Source organism: Meles meles, chromosome 8 (assembly GCF_922984935.1).
Source record: "Meles meles chromosome 8, mMelMel3.1 paternal haplotype, whole genome shotgun sequence".
Lineage (NCBI taxonomy): Eukaryota > Metazoa > Chordata > Mammalia > Carnivora > Mustelidae > Meles > Meles meles.
In genome coordinates this window covers 72,917,807-72,935,559 of record NC_060073.1, presented here as the reverse complement: position 1 = coordinate 72,935,559, position 17,753 = coordinate 72,917,807, and the positions used below count along the sequence as shown (strand labels likewise).

At 34.1% G+C, this 17,753-nt stretch overlaps 1 protein-coding gene and 1 long non-coding RNA gene across 3 annotated transcripts in view; one reads left to right on the top strand and one right to left on the bottom strand.

Annotated features, from left to right (window-relative positions):
* EED (embryonic ectoderm development) overlaps positions 1 to 17,753 on the bottom strand; it is a 30,362-nt gene that overhangs the window by 9,127 nt on the left and 3,482 nt on the right. The window contains exons 2-10 of one of the 2 annotated variants that reach the window (XM_046016065.1): positions 14,823 to 14,975; positions 11,645 to 11,737; positions 9,110 to 9,175; positions 7,921 to 8,046; positions 7,180 to 7,261; positions 5,278 to 5,369; positions 3,479 to 3,612; positions 1,580 to 1,685; positions 381 to 455 (exon numbers count right to left, since the gene is read on the bottom strand). In XM_046016065.1, the coding sequence (XP_045872021.1) occupies positions 381 to 455; positions 1,580 to 1,685; positions 3,479 to 3,612; positions 5,278 to 5,369; positions 7,180 to 7,261; positions 7,921 to 8,046; positions 9,110 to 9,175; positions 11,645 to 11,737; positions 14,823 to 14,975 (927 nt within the window). The remainder of the gene's footprint in view (positions 1 to 380; positions 456 to 1,579; positions 1,686 to 3,478; positions 3,613 to 5,277; positions 5,370 to 7,179; positions 7,262 to 7,920; positions 8,047 to 9,109; positions 9,176 to 11,644; positions 11,738 to 14,822; positions 14,976 to 17,753) is intronic. The other variant, XM_046016067.1, reaches the window with a different exon arrangement.
* Positions 1 to 17,753, top strand: part of LOC123948900 — a 47,690-nt gene that overhangs the window by 27,331 nt on the left and 2,606 nt on the right. The gene's annotated exons all lie outside the window — the stretch shown is intronic.

Below are 17,753 nucleotides of genomic sequence, written 5' to 3'. Positions count from 1 at the left end.
CATAAAATTTTTTCAAACAAAAATCAATAAACTGAAATTCAACAAAAATTAAAATGTTTGCTCTGCAAAAGACCCTGTTAAGAGGATGAAAAGATAAGCTACAGTCTTGAAGAAAATATTTGCAAACTATGTATCTGACATAGGATTTATATTTAGAATATATTAAGAACTCTCAAAACTCAACAATAAAAAAACAAAACCAATCCAATTAGAAAATGAGCAAAAGATATAGAGACATCATCGAAAAGGATATATGGATGGTAAATAAGCATATGAAAAAGATGTTCATCACTAGCCATCAGGGAAATGCAAATTAAGACCACGATGAGATATCACTACACACCTATCAGAACAGCTAAAATAAAAAATAGTGACAATACCAAATGCCGGCGAAGATTCGGAGACACTGGATCTTTCATACATTGCTGGTGGGAATGTAAAATGGCACGGCCACTCTGGAAAATAGTTTGGCAGTTTCTTAAAAAACTAAACAAACTTAACCATGACCCAGCAATTGCCATTCTAGGCATTTATCCCAGAGAAATGAAAACTTAAGTCCACACAAAAACCTATACACGATTGTTTATTAGCAGCTTTATCTGTAATAGCTCCAAACTGCAAAAGGACCAAAATGTCCTACAATAGATGGTTAAATAAACAGTGGCACATCCATACCATGGACTACTACTCAGCAATAAAAAAGGAAAGCTATTGATACACACAACAACCTGGATGGCATACTGAGTGGAAAAAAAAACAATCTTAAAAGGTCCCATACTGTAACATTCTTGAAATGACAAAATTCACATGTAATAAAATGACAACATAGAACTATATGCACACATTGTACAAGGTCAATTTCCTAAATTTGATACTATACTGCAGTTATGTGAGATGTATGTAGAAGAAATTGGGTGAAGTGCCATATGGGACCTCTCTGTACTTTCTTTGAAACTTACTGAGAATCTATTATTTCAAGATCAAAAGTTAAAAAAAGAAAAAAAAAGGTAAAACTATACCTGTAAAGCCAAGAAAAAAAATAAGTCAGGCTCTGCCCAAGAAAATATGAAATGCCCTGAAATCCACATCAAGAAAAGAAACTGGACAGCAATTTTTCCAAATATGACAATCCTAAACGTTCAGATACCATCACCAACAACTACTCTAAATTATCAGCAAAAAAGTCAACACATTAGAGAGCAGGGGTTGGCAAACTGCAGCCACAGCCAACTCCAGCTATCTGTTTTTATAAATACAAATTTACTGAAATGGACACAAACATAACAAAAACCCATTACTGACTTTAGATATTCGTTATTATATAACATCGGATATCAGAGAAGAATCTCATCTTACAAGTTAACATTTTTTTCCTGTTATTGCAGAACAAGTTATAATAATTCATCAGGATGTTATATGCCTAAAACAAGTTTCCAAATCTGAGACTTCAAGGAAAAAAAAAAGGACTTTCCCATCTGCCATCCAATTTACCAAACTATAAAAAAACTGTGCTCCCTGCAAGGTTCCAACTCACACAAACACAAACAACAGAAGTACAGCTTAACAGCAGTTAGCATACCTTGGAAAGTATCAAATCACCTAACCATCGTACACAATCGACATAATTCCTATGTATGTCTCTGGTGGAAAAGTCAGGAAAGTGAATTTTCTGAGAAATAAATGGCCTGCAATGGAAATGTCAAAAGTTAAAAGAAAAAAGAATGTAGAATCACACTCATTTTCACTTTCAGGTTTATGACTATTAATTTTATGTTCCTAGAAAACTGCAAAGCTTCTCAGGTGTTTATTGAGACCTGAACTCTCATTTCATGTATTTGTTTCTATAATTTTTCCACTATCAGCTCTCAATTCAATTTCATCTTATGAAATTTCATTTATAAGAACCATAGCTTTCTTACTATGGTGACCAAAATTAATCACTTCAATTCTGGCTATCCTAACCAATGATAAGCAAGGTCTGCAGCACTAAAAGATTCTCATAGAAAACATTACTCTATCTATTCAATCCTTTATATTTAAGCATTGACATATCTAGATTATTTCAAAAGATAGTCACCTTTCTAGGAACAATGACATCATTCCAAAGGTTGCTAAAGACAAGGTTAAAGGAGAGTCCTGCCTTGAGCAACAATTTCTAAAAATGTTATCTGACAGGAATTTGACATTTATTAAAAAGACTTTTCCCATATTTAGGCAAGTAAAACATAGTGCTACTTTTTTCCTAAAAGATGTTTTTGAGAAGACCAAGCAGAGAAGTTGCTACCAATGCTATAGTTACTTAAAAGTATACCTAACATTTCTAATCTAGTGATTCAGATTTATACTGAAATAACTGTAGAAGAATGATATGATGCCACGAATTAGTTGTGTCTTGGGCAACTCACATGTCCTCTCTTTACTTTTTTCTCATATGCAAAAAGGATGGTGGGCTGAATCATCTCAAACATTCTTTCCAGTTCAAATTCTGGGAGCTTTTCTTTATTAAAACATTAAAATGTTATTAATGACCTGACACAAATTCTTAATTCTTTTATAATTATGTTAATTACTTTTTTAGCCAAATATATATGTTAGTGCATTGAAATATTTGTTGGTTATAAATTTAACTGAATACCTATTAATAATCTGGTTTGATAACCAGAAAATAAATGCTTTTTGTTAAAACAGAAGTACAAAGTTAATATAGAGACATACCATAGTTACAATGAAAGTGTTAATAGCCTGATGAGATTCTGAAAAGACAGTTACTGATTTAAGAATTGAAGCATTTCAAAGCTATATTAAGGGGTATCAGGCTGGCTTAGCATGTGGAATGTGTAACTCTTGATCTTTGGGGTTCTAAGTTTGAGCCCCATGCTAGAGACAGCGATTACTTAAAAAAAATAAGAATCTTCAGATATATATATTTTTTAAGAAAACTGCAAGTTCCCACTCATAGTCAGTCCCATGAGGCAAGGCTCCTGCTTCTGAATTTTCTCCATCTAAAAAAGGGATCATCATTTAAAGGAAAGCATTACATTACCATGAAATAAAGCCAAGAAACTCATTTAAAAAAAATTCATGATCTACTACCCTTGACTTTGGAATTTAAAGTGCTCACAAATAATACAAGTAATCTTATTCTGAAGGGTCCTTTACCCTACCCCACAGCAAGTTTTAAGCAGCTTTTAAAACTATTATAATGTAAATAGTCAAGCATATGCATACCTAAATAAAAGTGTTACATGCTACTAAATTAAAAAACACAAATCAAAGGGGATTTTCCACAAACATTAAACTAAAAACAAAGGGCTTTAATTTTAAAAATCTTATGGTATATAAACTGGTACCTAAAACTTATTCAAAGAAGGGCTTCTAAACGCGATGTTGGGACATTATGTAAAAATTTTGGAAAAAGTAAAATGCCTCTATACAACAGCATGAAAAAACAAATTGTTTTCAATAGCACAATTGTTACCTGTTAGTTTTATTTGGGTTATAATCATAAGATTCCTTAATTGCATTCATCATTCTCTTTGAGTTGATCCTCCAAAGTTTAAGAGAGTGATCCATACCACAGGACATTATTTTTTCACCCAAAAGATCATAATCCTGTATGTAAAACAGAAAAGTTTAAATATATAAAATTGCCCAAATTAAGACTACCCAATTTTCTTTTTTCTTTTTTTAAGATTTTATTTATTTATTTGACAGACAGAGATCAAGAGGAGGCAGAGGGGCAGGCAGAGAGAGGAAGGGAAGCAGGCTCCCCGCCAAGCAGAGAACCAGACTCGGGGCTCTCGGGGCTCGATCCCAGGACCCTGGGATCATGACCCGAGCTGAAGGCAGAGGCCCCAACCCACTGAGCCACCCAGGCGCCCCAAGACTACCCAATTTTCATCTGATACACAGCATAATGAAAAATCTTTTTCAAGTCACACACAAACATTCTGAGTTTATCTATGTAGCCCATAAATCAGTTATTACTTCCAAGACTTATTTTTTCAAGATTTAGTTTTAACTGATTTGTCATGACTATAGTATATGAGCTTACACAATATATAAGAAAATAAATGGTTTGAACTTAGTTTTATCTATCCAATTATCTTTAAATATTTTCTTTGCTTGATTCTGAAGGTAAAATGAAGTAAAACAATTATTCTATGACACAAAGATCTGAGTAAGTTTGTTAGAGTTCTTTGTCCAACCCTGATTAAAAAATGACATCAATAGCTAAAAACGATAGTCAGTCCCTGAACAATTGAAATTTTACTTTATCTGTGTATCTAAGTCAAAATACTTGTTATATTGGTTTTAACTTCAATTTTTTTTTAAGAGTTTATTTACTTGGCAGAGGGAGACACAGTGAGAGAGGGAACACTAGCAAGGGGAGTGGGAGAGGGAGCCTGATGCGGCCCAATCCCAGGACTCCAGGATCATGACCTGAGCCAAAGGCAGTTGCTTAACCAAATGAGCCACCCAGGCGCCCCTAATTTATAATTCTTAAAGGATGGTAGTCATGGCTCTTAGAACACATAAAACCAGATGGGAGAATGCTGCTGCAAGTTTTAGAAAATCCAAGGTGACAAGGTACCTGAAGGTAGGTGTGATTATCAAAAAAAAGCATAAAAACTCCAACAACAGAAATATTTAGTACCTCCAAATAAAATGCTACTGACTTCAAAACATGGTGCCCCCTGCATAGCTTAATATGGAAGAGCTGTAAAACCACTACATAAGCTATAAATGGAAAGTAAATAAAGCTAAAATAATGTAAAAATACTAGCTGACTAAAAATACCAATATCATATCACTAAATGGATAAACATAATAATACATAAATATAACACCACAACAAAGAATTATCTAAGACTCAGCACAACAAAACAACTTCCTAAAAATGGATTTTATATTTCAACTTCAAATAAAAGATGAAAGTTGATCTCAACTGCTAACTAGCTTAACCTTTTTCTTTAATAACTGAAAACCAGCAAAACAAGAGTTGGCTTGGTGTTGTATGACTGAACAAGTTCATGGTATTCTTTCATGAGAATCGAAGCGCTGGTATAAATTACAAAAGTAGAGATAAAGCACAAAAAGCCTTACTTGCTTAATTCCTTCATCTGTAAAGTAAAAACCTTGTTATATCACAAGTAAATAAACTGAGTGCCTAGCAGGCTATGTCAAATAAACAATATACTTTCTTGTAAGAGTTCCATGGGGATTGTTCAGAGCTCTATACACCTGAAGGTCATTGCCCTGCAGCTTTCAACTTACAGCACTTAGAACTTCATCTCTGTGCCCTTCTACGCCTCCAAATATTGCCACCAGAGTGTCTGTCTGGATATTCCACAATCGTAAAGCATGATCTAGTAAAGACATAAAAAAAATTTTAAATGGACTTTTTTTTTTTAAGGTTTTTATTTATTTATTTGACAGAGAGAGAGAGATCACAAGTAGGCAGAGAGGCAGGCAAAGAGAGAGGGGGGAGTAGGCTCCCCACTGAGCAGAGAGCCTGATGTGGGGCTCAATCCCAGGACTCTGAGATCATGACCTGAGCTGAAGGCAGAGGCCTAACCCACTGAGACACCCAGGCACCCCTTAAATGGACTTTCATCATTCATTCACTCTGGACTCTCAAAACCTCTTTAAAGAAGTAAAAACTACAAAACTTCGGACTCAAGTAATGCACAGTGAGAACTAAGAATGGAAGCTACATTTTCTAACAAAGTTTGAGCTCAAACTTTCCAGATGGAAAAAAAGTACTTATGTGATCTTAAAATATGTTTAGCTTATTTGCCTCCAATAATTTCCTTTAAATAATATCCTAATTTGATGGAGTTATGCTCCTGAGAAAACAAATACTTAGGGATTTGACAGAGAAAAAGATACTTAAGTTTTTCCTCCACAGAATCCACATTTACAAATTGAAAGGGTGAGCCTGGTGGTGGGTATTATGGAGGGCACATATTACATGGAGCACTGAGTGTAGTGCATAAACAATGAATTCTGGAACACTGAAAAGAAATTTAAAAAAAATAAAAATTTAAAAAATACATTGTCCATTTTTAAAAGGGTTGTCTTTATTATTGAATTGTTAAGATCTTTTGATATAAATGTCTTATTAGATACATAATTTGCAAAATATTTTCTTATATTCTGTAGGTTATCTTTGTACTTACTGACCCAAAAGGGGAAGAGTACGGCTAGGGAGTTGTGATAATCAGAGAGTGTGGCATTATGACCTATATGACTTGTAGAGAAATACCTGGGCCCAGCTACTATCAAGAAAACAGAAAAAGTTATCAGCTCTTCTTAGTTATTGATTTCCAAACTTAAGCCTTGGTAGGTAAAGGAAAATCACAATGAAGCATTTTCATGGAAGAGTTTTAATCTGAGGACATCTTTTAGTATGAGCAGATTGTGGGGGAAGGTTATAGGTTTGAGAAGCCTTTAAGAAGAATAAACTTGACTAGAATAATAATGTAGAGGTAAAAAGAGAACAATCAAGAACAGAATGCAGAAATAACACAGCTGATTTCAGAGAGCTCAGAAATTATTAAGAGGCTTGTCTGAACCCTGAATAAACTTATAATGCCAATTTAAGCATACAGAGGAAGACAAGGCTTTCTTTATGCATATGGGAAATATTTCGAAGAGCTTATGCTGGAGAACTTAGCATTTTAAGGAATTCTATTAGGGACTCCTTTATAAAATATAAAACTTTATGTATGAAAAAGCAATACAGATTCTCAGATGCATTATTTCTTATTACACGGCTGATCAGTGATAAGATTTGCAATATTATTTTTTAAATTCTTAAAAATGTCGTAACTGGTGATCTGCCACTTAAAATTAATAAAGCTTACTAAAATAATTCAACTGAGGATACATACACTACCTAATACTAGTGTATTAGTGTCATAATACACTACCGTTAATAAGGGTTACACATACTTAACCTTCAGTACAAATTATTTATGTCTGATGTTAACTATTTCACAGCTCTTTTACCTAATTCTTGGTCTGGAGATGCTACTGTAGCCTGAGATTTTTCTACTAAAAACATACTTTATAAATTCTTTTTAAATTTGGCTTTTTAATACCTTAGGACTCTTTGTCCCTTAAAAAATAAAAATAATTCCCAAATAGGACTAAAGAAACATTTGCTTCTCTTACCTTTACTTACTGACAGGAGAAGATTTGGATCTCTTGGGTGGAATTTCAGTTCATTGATCGCATTTCCATGGCCAACATAATGCTACAATAAATTTAGAACATTCAACTTTCATATTAAAAATCAATAAATTCTTTCATTAATCTTAAAAGAATGGAAAAATAGTTTCACTTAAATTAGTGGTTCCCAACCCTGGCTGCATATTAAAATCACCCAACAAAATTGAAGGGAAAAAAAAAATGCTCAAGTCCTACCTGCAGATATTTTGATTTGACTGGATCAGCTGAGACCCAAGGAAGGATTTAAAATATCCTTAGATGATTCTAATGTGCCCCAGGGTTAAAAACTTCTGATTAAAGTAATTTGCAAAACTTAGTATCAAATTCCCAGGCTTTACATTTCGGTTCTTTACAAGTCCTTGACTCTATATCCCTAATTAGGATGTTTAGAAAAAGTACTAACTCTTTCCCTATAGTTCATTTAGAACACCTCAGAATAAGGCAAGTGAGGAGGGAAATTATTTTTTAAAAATTGCAAATAGAAACTTCCCGCTTATTCCGTAATTTGTATTATCATGTGTGACAAAGGTCTCAAAGACTAGTCTAAAGGAAGCAAAAAGCCAAGTACAAATCAAATTAGAAATTGTACAGATATTGATTCTACTGGTTTTAAATTAAAAATGACAAGTTTTCACAAGTGTGTATTCAAAAAAGGGCAGATCTACAATTTAACCAAAAACCCACCTTTATGCACTGCATTGTTATGGGATTAATTATCCTAATTATGCCTCTAGATCCAGCCACAGCCAGCAAAGGATGGCTTGTATTGCTATCATATGTCCATGCACAAGTGTAAAAATTTTCATCAGCCTAAGAAATGCCAGTTAAGAATTGTAATTTGTTTTTGAAAAGTAAACACATCAATGATTATGGTATATACTACACGGAAACCTCTAAAGAAGTGCTCAAGTTTCTGACACAGAAGTTCTCATTTCTCCTTATATTACCATATTTAAAAAGTGACCATATTAGGTCTACAATCTAAACCAAATGGTCAAACAAAACCAATCCTTCCACTCAATTTTGATTACTATTTCGATGCATAATTATTCAACTCTGTCATTCGAAAGCAACTGTAGACAATGTAAATGAATGGGTATAGTTGTGTCCCAGTAAAACTATTTACAACAACAGGTGGCTAGGCCCACAGACTATAAATTGCTGACCCTTCTTTTATCCCAATATGTCTGACTATGCATGTCTATTCAGTTTGAATAGTGTTAACTATGAGTTTTCCACCTTTTCCTGTGAGACTTGCTCAATATGGCTACAGGTCACTTCCTTCCATAACCTACTAAAGACTGAATATCCTTGCCTTTTCTTGTCTGCTAGGTTTTTGAAATAAGCTGAAAGAAACACCATTATCACCAACCTTTGTTTAACCTTTTGGCTTTTTAAGCCTTTCTTTTTCTTTATGTGTTCATGTTTTGCAATATTTTATTTCCTAAACAAACTGTGTGTGTTTACTTTTCCCCTATAAGCTTTGTTGTTCAAATACTTGGTATGACTGCCAGTCATAGCTTCTGATCAACCTCAATTCACTAATATTAACTACCCTCAAGTGATAAAATTCTAAGCAAGGTCAAAGAAACAGGAGGTTGTAGCTACTCTTTGCTAGCATTTCTATTACTAGATTTCCAATGCTCATCTCTAGCCACTTCTCCCCACTCTCTCATATCCACCTTACAATGCATTTCTAGATCAGGAAAATTAAATAAACTAGATATGAGGAATCTCTTGGGTGATAATAAAGGAAGAGCACTGGTTAAAGGACAGTATAGCTTAAGGGAACTAATTAATTTAGAAAAGTTTTGATGTACTTATTGAAAGTAAATTTCTTTATCAAAGATATTAAAAACTCAAGAAAGGATACATCAGCATCCACATAAGATTGCAACAACCGGATTTCTCCTTGTGAGTGACATTCATATAGGGTAACCTAATAAAAACAAAAATATAGTAAATTTAATCTCAAACACAGAAACCACATTCTTTTCACCTCTGCAACATATTTTAGTCACAAATGTGTCTTAAAGATACTACAGAAACTGTTTTAAAATAGCTTCTTTAAACTTAAGGAAGCATTATAAAGCCTAACGTATTAGATAACTTCCTGAGTATATTAAATATTGTAGTAATAATAATGGTTTCTAATTCCAATGTTTTAATTTTAGGTCTCATTCATGTAACTGCCCAACTCTTCAAAGTGAATACATCTGAACATCTCAAAGTAAAGTTGTAATTTATCACTTTTTAATTAAGCTTTTAAAGTCTTTGAGTAGTTTAAGAATATTTACATATTAATTACATTTAAGAAAGCTTGTAACTTGCCTAAATAATGTTTTTCTCATGGACACAGCTCATTAAATATTAACTTTCTGATGTATGGTGGTCCTTTTTATTTGCCATATATTCTTAAGTTAATATATATACTATGTAAAATTAAACTTTAATAAATTTCTTTCCTTTTTCTTAGAGCTTATAGTCATGTTAGCAATTACTTGTTAATTTTAATATAAGTATCTAAGAACTCCATAAAGATACTATAAATTATCACTATTAAATTAATAAAATCGCTACAATAGTTTAAAAATATTCCTTATGACTGCTAAAATAGGTTATGTTCTAGAAGATAATTTTTCTTTTCTTAAAAAAAGAGTCCAAACAGCAGAACTTTTTACAATTCAATGAACTATGTAATGCCCTTCCATGTCATTTTAAATGAAACTAGGGATACTTTTTATTACAATGCCTGAATATTTAAATAAACACACTGAAGCACAAATTATAACTAATTCTGGTATTATCATGGCCAAGTTAGTGAAGTATAATCTTAGGTTTATAGTGACATCTTAAAAGTAGATTCAAAGTAATTAATGCACTATGTTCCCAACTAGGAAAAAATAACCTGATCTTTTCTTGAGCCTGTTATCTTTCCCCATGAATTTTTTTTTCCGAAGAATTCAGTAACCAGACAACTATAAGCAGGCTACATGTCACAAGCCACATTTGGCTGAACACCAAAAAAAGCTGTTATTCCACGTTACCAAATGCAGTAGCCAAGTTTCAAATTTTCAGGATTTCAATGACCTAGTAAAAGCACCAGAGCCTTAAATGTAACAAAACCTTCCTTAAAAGAAGTTTTATAGGAAATTACCTAAAGCCAAATTTTACTTTTTAGAAAACAGGAATAGAAAGGATTTAGCCCAGAATGGATGCATGTGTGCTTGTTATGATTCTCGAACTTGCAGGAAAAAAGCCTGGAAATATGCTGACATTTGAAAAATACTGAGTTAATAACTCCCTTGTTACCAAGTTAACTTTGTTTGAGAACAGAATACCAACACTGAGAAACAAAAAACAAATACAGAAAACAGTATGCATTAAAACCATGCTTTTATTGCCTAAGAAACTTAATACAACCAGTAAAGAAGCATAAAATTTTATTTTACTCAAAGTAACAACTTACATACCATCTCTCAGATTCACTCCTCTTCACCTCTTAGGTTAAAAGCAGAGGAAGCAACTTGTATTTGTTGCCAACCTGTATCTAATTAGTCAATTGCCTCCGTTTTTTATTTTCCCCCAAATACAACAATAAATTTCTATGTTGTTCCTCATAACTCCTAGTACAGTATTAATGGATAACCAGAATGTTAGCTAATGTAAACTTAGTAAGAGGACAATTTCTCCCTGAGGTGATTTCAATTTAGTAACTAATTCCAAAGCACTCCCTGGAAAGCACCAAGGACTCTTCCTGTTCTCCATTTATTTAGAACTGAAAAGAATAGTAAGTCTTTGCAGTCCACCAAGTCAGCCCCCGGTTTAATTAAAAAGTTAAATAATGGTTGATGTTAAAATGTGCCAACATGCTTCTTCCCTACACTTCTCTCAGCTCAAGATACTTTTGGCTTCCTTAAATAAAAACAAATCTAACAGATATTTATGGCAAACAGTTAAAGTACTTTCAATAAATAATATATAAAGCCACTGGATTTATCCTTTGCATTTACAGAGAACCACTAAGTAAGTTTATTATTTTTAAGAAACTACAGACTTTATATCCTAATTTGCATGATATACAACTATTAAAACTGCATCCAAAAACAGGAGTTAATTCTTTCAGTCACACACACAAAAATATTAACAAGGACAAAATATAAACAAAAACAACTGATAGTAATATATGAACTCTGAGAACTGAGAGTAATATATGAAAGATGTATTTTCAGTAGTGAATACTAGGTTTTAAAAACTTTAGTTTTGTGACAGTATCTAGAATATTACATAAGGATTACTGTTAAACCAACTATGCCAAATTTACTTCAAAATCATTACACTTCAATACTATAGTAACACCAGAGTCAAATAACCAAGCCAAATGCCAAACAGACCCCTGAACACTCACTCTGTTGCTTCCTACGGTTGCAAACACTAATGGATCTCCTTCTTTACTGTGCCAGTTAAATTGTACTCCAAACAATGGCTGATTATGATCTTCCTGAAAAATAACAGTAAAATAGAAAAGTTACTAAAATGTAGAAACAAACGAATGGTGAACCCACCATTTCTCCTTACAACTTTTTTTCCCAAATGTAGACCACTATTTAAATCAGAGGTCAGGTAACAAGTTCTCATCTATGAAAACACTCTGATATTTGCCTCCTATTTTCTGAAACCAAATCATTGGTTTAAGAAGAATCACTGATTCGAGCGCCTGGGTGGCTCAGCGGGTTAAAGCCTCTCTGCCTTCGGCTCAGGTCATGATCCCATCATCCTGGGATCGATCCCTGCATCTGAGTCTCTGCTCAGAAGGGAGCCTGCTTCCTCCTCTCTCTGCCTGCCTCTCTGCCTACTTGTGATCTCTGTCAAATAAATAAATAAAAATAAAATCTTTAAAAAAAAAAAAAAAGAAGAATCACTGATTCTTCTGATTCAAAATTAAACTGGATAATTGTTATAGCTGCATTTAATCTCTTGGGACATAAGTACATAATTTATGTTTCTCAAATATGAAAAGAACAAATACACCAAGAGTTAGTAAAGCTTCTCTAACACTCACTAAACTTTATTAGGTTTAATTTTTCCTTTGTAAAGTGAACCATATCATACTCCATTCAAATCTCCGCTTTCTATTACTCCTATAGAAACAATTTCAAATAATCTTGAATTTGGATCCTTAAAAAAAAAAACCCCAAGAAGTTTTATAATGAACAAGAGTACCTGAGCACTGGGGACCAGGGAAGGCAAAGGACTGTAACGTCAGTTCCAGGATGCTATAATGAGGTGTATAAAAAACAAGTACAGATGACCCTTGAACAACAGGTTGGAACTGCACGGGTCCAATTAAGCATGGATTTTTGGGATACCTTTCTTTTCTTTTCTTTTTAAAGATTTTATTTATTTGACAGAGAGTGAGTTTAAGTAGGCAGAGCGATAGGCAGAGGGAAAGGGAGAGAGAGAACCAGGCTCCCTGCTGAGCAGACCCTGTGATCACAACCTGAGCTGAAGGTAGATGCTTACTTGACTGAGCCAACCAGGTGCCCCTGCAAATGTATTTTCTGCCCCTGCAGACGTATTTTCTTTATGTATATGTATATATATATATATATTATACATATATTATATATATATTTTAAAAGATTTTATTTATTTATTTGACAGACAGAGATCACAAGTAGGCAGAGAGGCAGGCGGGGGTGGGGGGTGGGGAGCAGGCTCCCCACTGAGCAGAAAGCCTGATGTGGGGCTGGATCCCAGCACCCTAGGATCATGACCCGAGCGGAAGGCAGAGACTTAACCCACTGAGCCACCCAAGCGCCCCGCAAACGTATTTTCTTAACATTTTCTTTGCTATACCTTACTTTAGTGTAATAATGCAGTATATAATATATACAACACACAAAACGTGTTAATCGACTTTATGTTATTGGTAAAGTATGTTACTGACTTCTGATCAACAGGTTATTAGTAGTTAGGTTCTGAGGGAATCAAAAGTTAAACTTGGATTTTCAGCTGCACAGGAGTGGGGGGTGGCGGCACCTTCAAGTTGTTCAAGGATCAACAGTATTCACTTTATTCAAAGTTACTTTTCAGCCTTAGAATTTTACTGGCAATCTCCTGGCACTGAACATTAACTTTCATATTCACTTTTAAAGTGTAAAACTTTCATTTTTTATCCTTTGAAAAGCCATAGCTTTAGGCTTCTCAAATACTTAATCAAATTATTTAAACAGTTTAAACCAATACCTCCCAAGTATATTATCTAAAAAACAGGTGAAAATAACTAAATATTAACACAAAACTATAATGGACACTTTGCCTTTTTTTTTTTTTTAATATACTAAGATTAATTTCCCTCTTTTTTTTTTTTTTTTTTTTTTTTTTTTAAAGATTTTTATTTATTTATTTGACACACAGAGAGAGATCACAAGTAGGCAGAGAGGCAGGCAGAGAGAGAGAGGAGGAAGCAGGCTTCCCGCTAAGCAGAGAGCCCGATGCGGGGCTCGATCCCAGGACCCTGAGATCATGACCTGAGCCGAAGGCAGCAGCTTAACCCACTGAGCCACCCAGGCGCCCCAATTTCCCTCTTTTTAAAAGAATTTAATTTGGCACACTGAGCAATGTATTTTGCTACACAGACAGGAAAATAATTTCCATACAGCCAGAGCTTCTAATGCTTTCTGAATACTTTACCTAAAAGTATATTCAGATACTTAAAAAAAGATTCTAACTTACATATGTATAAAATAATGCAATGCATACTTTTGCTCTTTTTTAAGAAAAATACTCCCAAATTTAAAAAACAGAAAATACATAATATGTAAAGGAAAACATTTTGAATAAATATCACTGATCCTTCTTAAAATAAAAATGTTATTGAAGAAGGAGTAATTTAAATAACTCCAAAACCTTGCCTTCCCCAAATACTGAATAGTAAGAAAATGTTAATGTACACCTTTTCCCGTGAAAACAATGTCAAGTAACACAAATGATAAGGATTAAACTTATTTTTTAATTTTTTTTTAAAGATTTCGTTCATTTATTTATTTGACAGACAGAGACCACAAGTAGGCAGAGAGGCAGGCAGAGCGAGAGGAGGAAGCAGGCTCCCTGCTGAACAGACAGCCCGATGCGGAACTCGATCCCAGGACCCTGAGATCATGACCCGAGCTGAAGGCAGAGGCTTAACCCACTGAGCCATCCAGGCGCCCAAGGATTAAATATTTAAAAACTGCACAAGGACATCTGTTTCAATTTATGCTGACTGAAAGTTAATGGGTCACATTCAGTTCTTTTTATGAAGAGGTATCAGAAAGTGGCTTTGTTTTTATACTTTTATCAAAATAGGAAGAATAACATATCCCAAATCTTTTTTTTCTGAATGCAGATAATAAAGAAAACCTAGTCTGTAGTACTAGGCATTACCCACTGAAATTAGTCTATGCTACAAAACAAAAGAACTTTCAAAGTACTCTAATTTTAAAGTATTTTAAATGTGACAAAATATCTGAGCATAAAATGTTTACCACTGAGAAATAATTCTGAAGCCTGGCATTCAGCCCACAGGATCTTTCTGCACATACCTTGAGACTATTTACACACTTGAAAGAATATTTGCATTTCTTGGACTTCCATTTTCCCTTCCCCCAACTTTTCCTTCCGGGAGCATTTGGTGTATTTGTAGGTGTATCAGGGCGTTCAGTGTTTGTGCCACTTTCTATACTGACCGCATCGTCCTGTAAGCAATAAATCAGGAAAAATTCCATGAAACAAGAACACTGTATGTATAGCAGAAAATGACTTTGTTGTGCTCGCTTCGGCAGCACATATAGAAAATGACTTTGTTGCTGGGCAGCTGCTGACTGATCTTAAAGTAGTGATTAATAAATTCTGCAAGAAATGGAAAAATGTATTCCTGTCTCCAAAGAGGATAAAAAGCAAACCAGCTAAACATTAGGATTTGTGGACTTGTATTATTTCAGCAACAATATAGTCAAAAAAGCTAATCAGAATATTGGCAAGAATAATATTGCCTTTAATAACAAAGCACTGGTCTGTGCCAGCCACCTTAGCACACTGGCTTATTTCATCTTTACAGCTCTTCACAGAAGGTACTGTTAGATAAGGAAGTGTTGTTTAGAGAGCGTTAAGTGGTCTCTTGCTACTTAGGGCTGCTGGGATTCAAACCAAAGCTGTGACTCCTAAATCTGACTGAACTACATGTCTTCGTAATTCATTTGACAACTGCTCAGCTTGGAGTACAGCGGTTAATGGGCCTCTTAGGATGACGGAATGCTGGTGCCTCTTATTTTAGATGTAGTTTCTGAAAATCCTGTTATTGTTCAAACTCCGCTTAATTAGAATACAAACCATTTAGAATTTTTAAAAAATCCTACATATTCTGTGCTATTTACAAGTGACATTTACCTCACAGCTCTTATGTAATAAGGATACTTATATAGAATTCCAGAAACTCTCCATAATTAAAGTAAAATCCTTTCAAATGTAGAAAGGACTGCAGGAAACCATGAAAAGTCACTTAATTTATACCCTATCTCCAGTCCACAAGATACATTCTTGGCCCTCTAATCTAAGATTTAACTACCTCCTTTGATTACATATTCCAATGTGTTCTCTGGAATAAAGAGATTTATTTAAACCTATCACCTTAGGGCAATAGTTCCTAAATTCATTCCAGAGGAAGGCTTTTTTCGTTGAATGCCTATTAATATCTATTAGAACAAGTCTAGGAAACACAGCCTTAGGGGCTATTTCTAAATGACTGCTTCCTAGTTTTATGTTTACAGAAGGTAAAAAATTAACTGAAGTGTCAAAAAGCATATAAAAAATTCATACAAATTCACCTAAAAACAGTGTGGTATTACACAACTGTTCTTGGGTGATTTTCAAAATTTCAAATGGTTTCTACCTTTTAAAAAACTATAATTGTTGTTCTCCAATATTATCAATTAGGATGAAAAAAACCAGATAGATAATACACACTAGGTGTTCAATATCTGAACTGTAATTTAATGTAAATATAATCAGACATTTGAAAATGTAAAATTCTAAAAGTTCAGTTCCTAGGCTGAAATCATGGTTTATATCTCTCTCTCTTGCCCTCTTCACAATTTCACACAGTAATACCCAGTGTAGAAAATTAACCGTCTTTCAGTGAAAAACTATGCACTATCTTATGCACACCTTTCCACATTACCAGATTCCAGTCCTCTTTATTGCCTTTGAACAATCTTATAACTCTTGTTATACTTTGAGTAACTGACAGTTGTATAAATTCTGTCTCCAAAGGTAGAGGCTTAAAATGTCTTCCCTTGCACAATGGAAAAAACTTTGGTCTCCATCTGCAATTTCACGTCTACATTCCTTTAATGTATAAATGTATATTGTTTGTTTCACACGTGCCCCGTTCCCACAAATGAGTGTAAAATAAAAATTTAACATGTTTTACTTACCTTTTTCTGAAAACTGTCCTTTAACACTAAAGAAGTAAAATAATAAAACTTGACATTTATTCACCACTTCTTTACTTTCTGGCACAAAATTCAATTGCTAATCAAGAAAACACAAAAAACACTGTTTTGTTTTTTAACTCTGACCACTTACCCATCTCCTCCAAAGGAAAATCACAAAAGAATCAAATGGAAATGCAATGCAGTCACAACGCTTTAACTTTATCTTTAAATTAAAATCAAACCTTTGCTGAGTATCTGTGTACAGGCTGACTTCCACCTTGGCCCCTTCTCAAGGTACAGAATGATGAAATGGCACTACCATCTTCATTGGCCAAACAAGGAAAAAGGGAGAGTAATTTGTCCCTAATTTGCCATGGGTTACTTAAGCAAAGTTTAAGTCTTCAGATTCAGTTCTCTACTAGGCAACCATTAATACTCTTCAAGAAGCTACATACCCTGCAAGTCATGAGACCTTTTAAAAATTCAATAAAATGGTATATACACATACAAAAAACTTAAAATATGTCCTTTCAATTCTCTGATTCATACACACAGTTGTAACTGCTCAGATTACCTTAATTCCCAACTCAAACACCCCATTCTTTCCTCACTTGCTTTTGGCCTTCTCATCACTATTCAGTTCCTCAAGGGTAAGACCACTGCCCATTTAGCTTTCTCTGAACTCATTTTCCTAGAGTTCTCTACTATCTCTCCTTACTGCTTCCTTCTAACCTAAGTCCTGGATCTGGGGTCTTTCAGTGGAATTCTGAGGGCCTGTGAATTTAAATCGCCACACAAACCCACCTAATTTTCACCATCTTTAACTGAAATTTAGCACTTCCTTCTATTAAATAAAGGTAATATACATGAGACTACTACTGTAGTTGTCACTTTCTCATCACGGAAATCAAGTATTTTCATATATTCTATTAGCTGCAGATCTCAAAAAACTGCCTTATGTTCATCATTACTACCAGACCCCCTGCTAGATCTAGTTACTTAATGTGCTAATACAGAAGCACTGGCCGGCTGGGTCCGAGA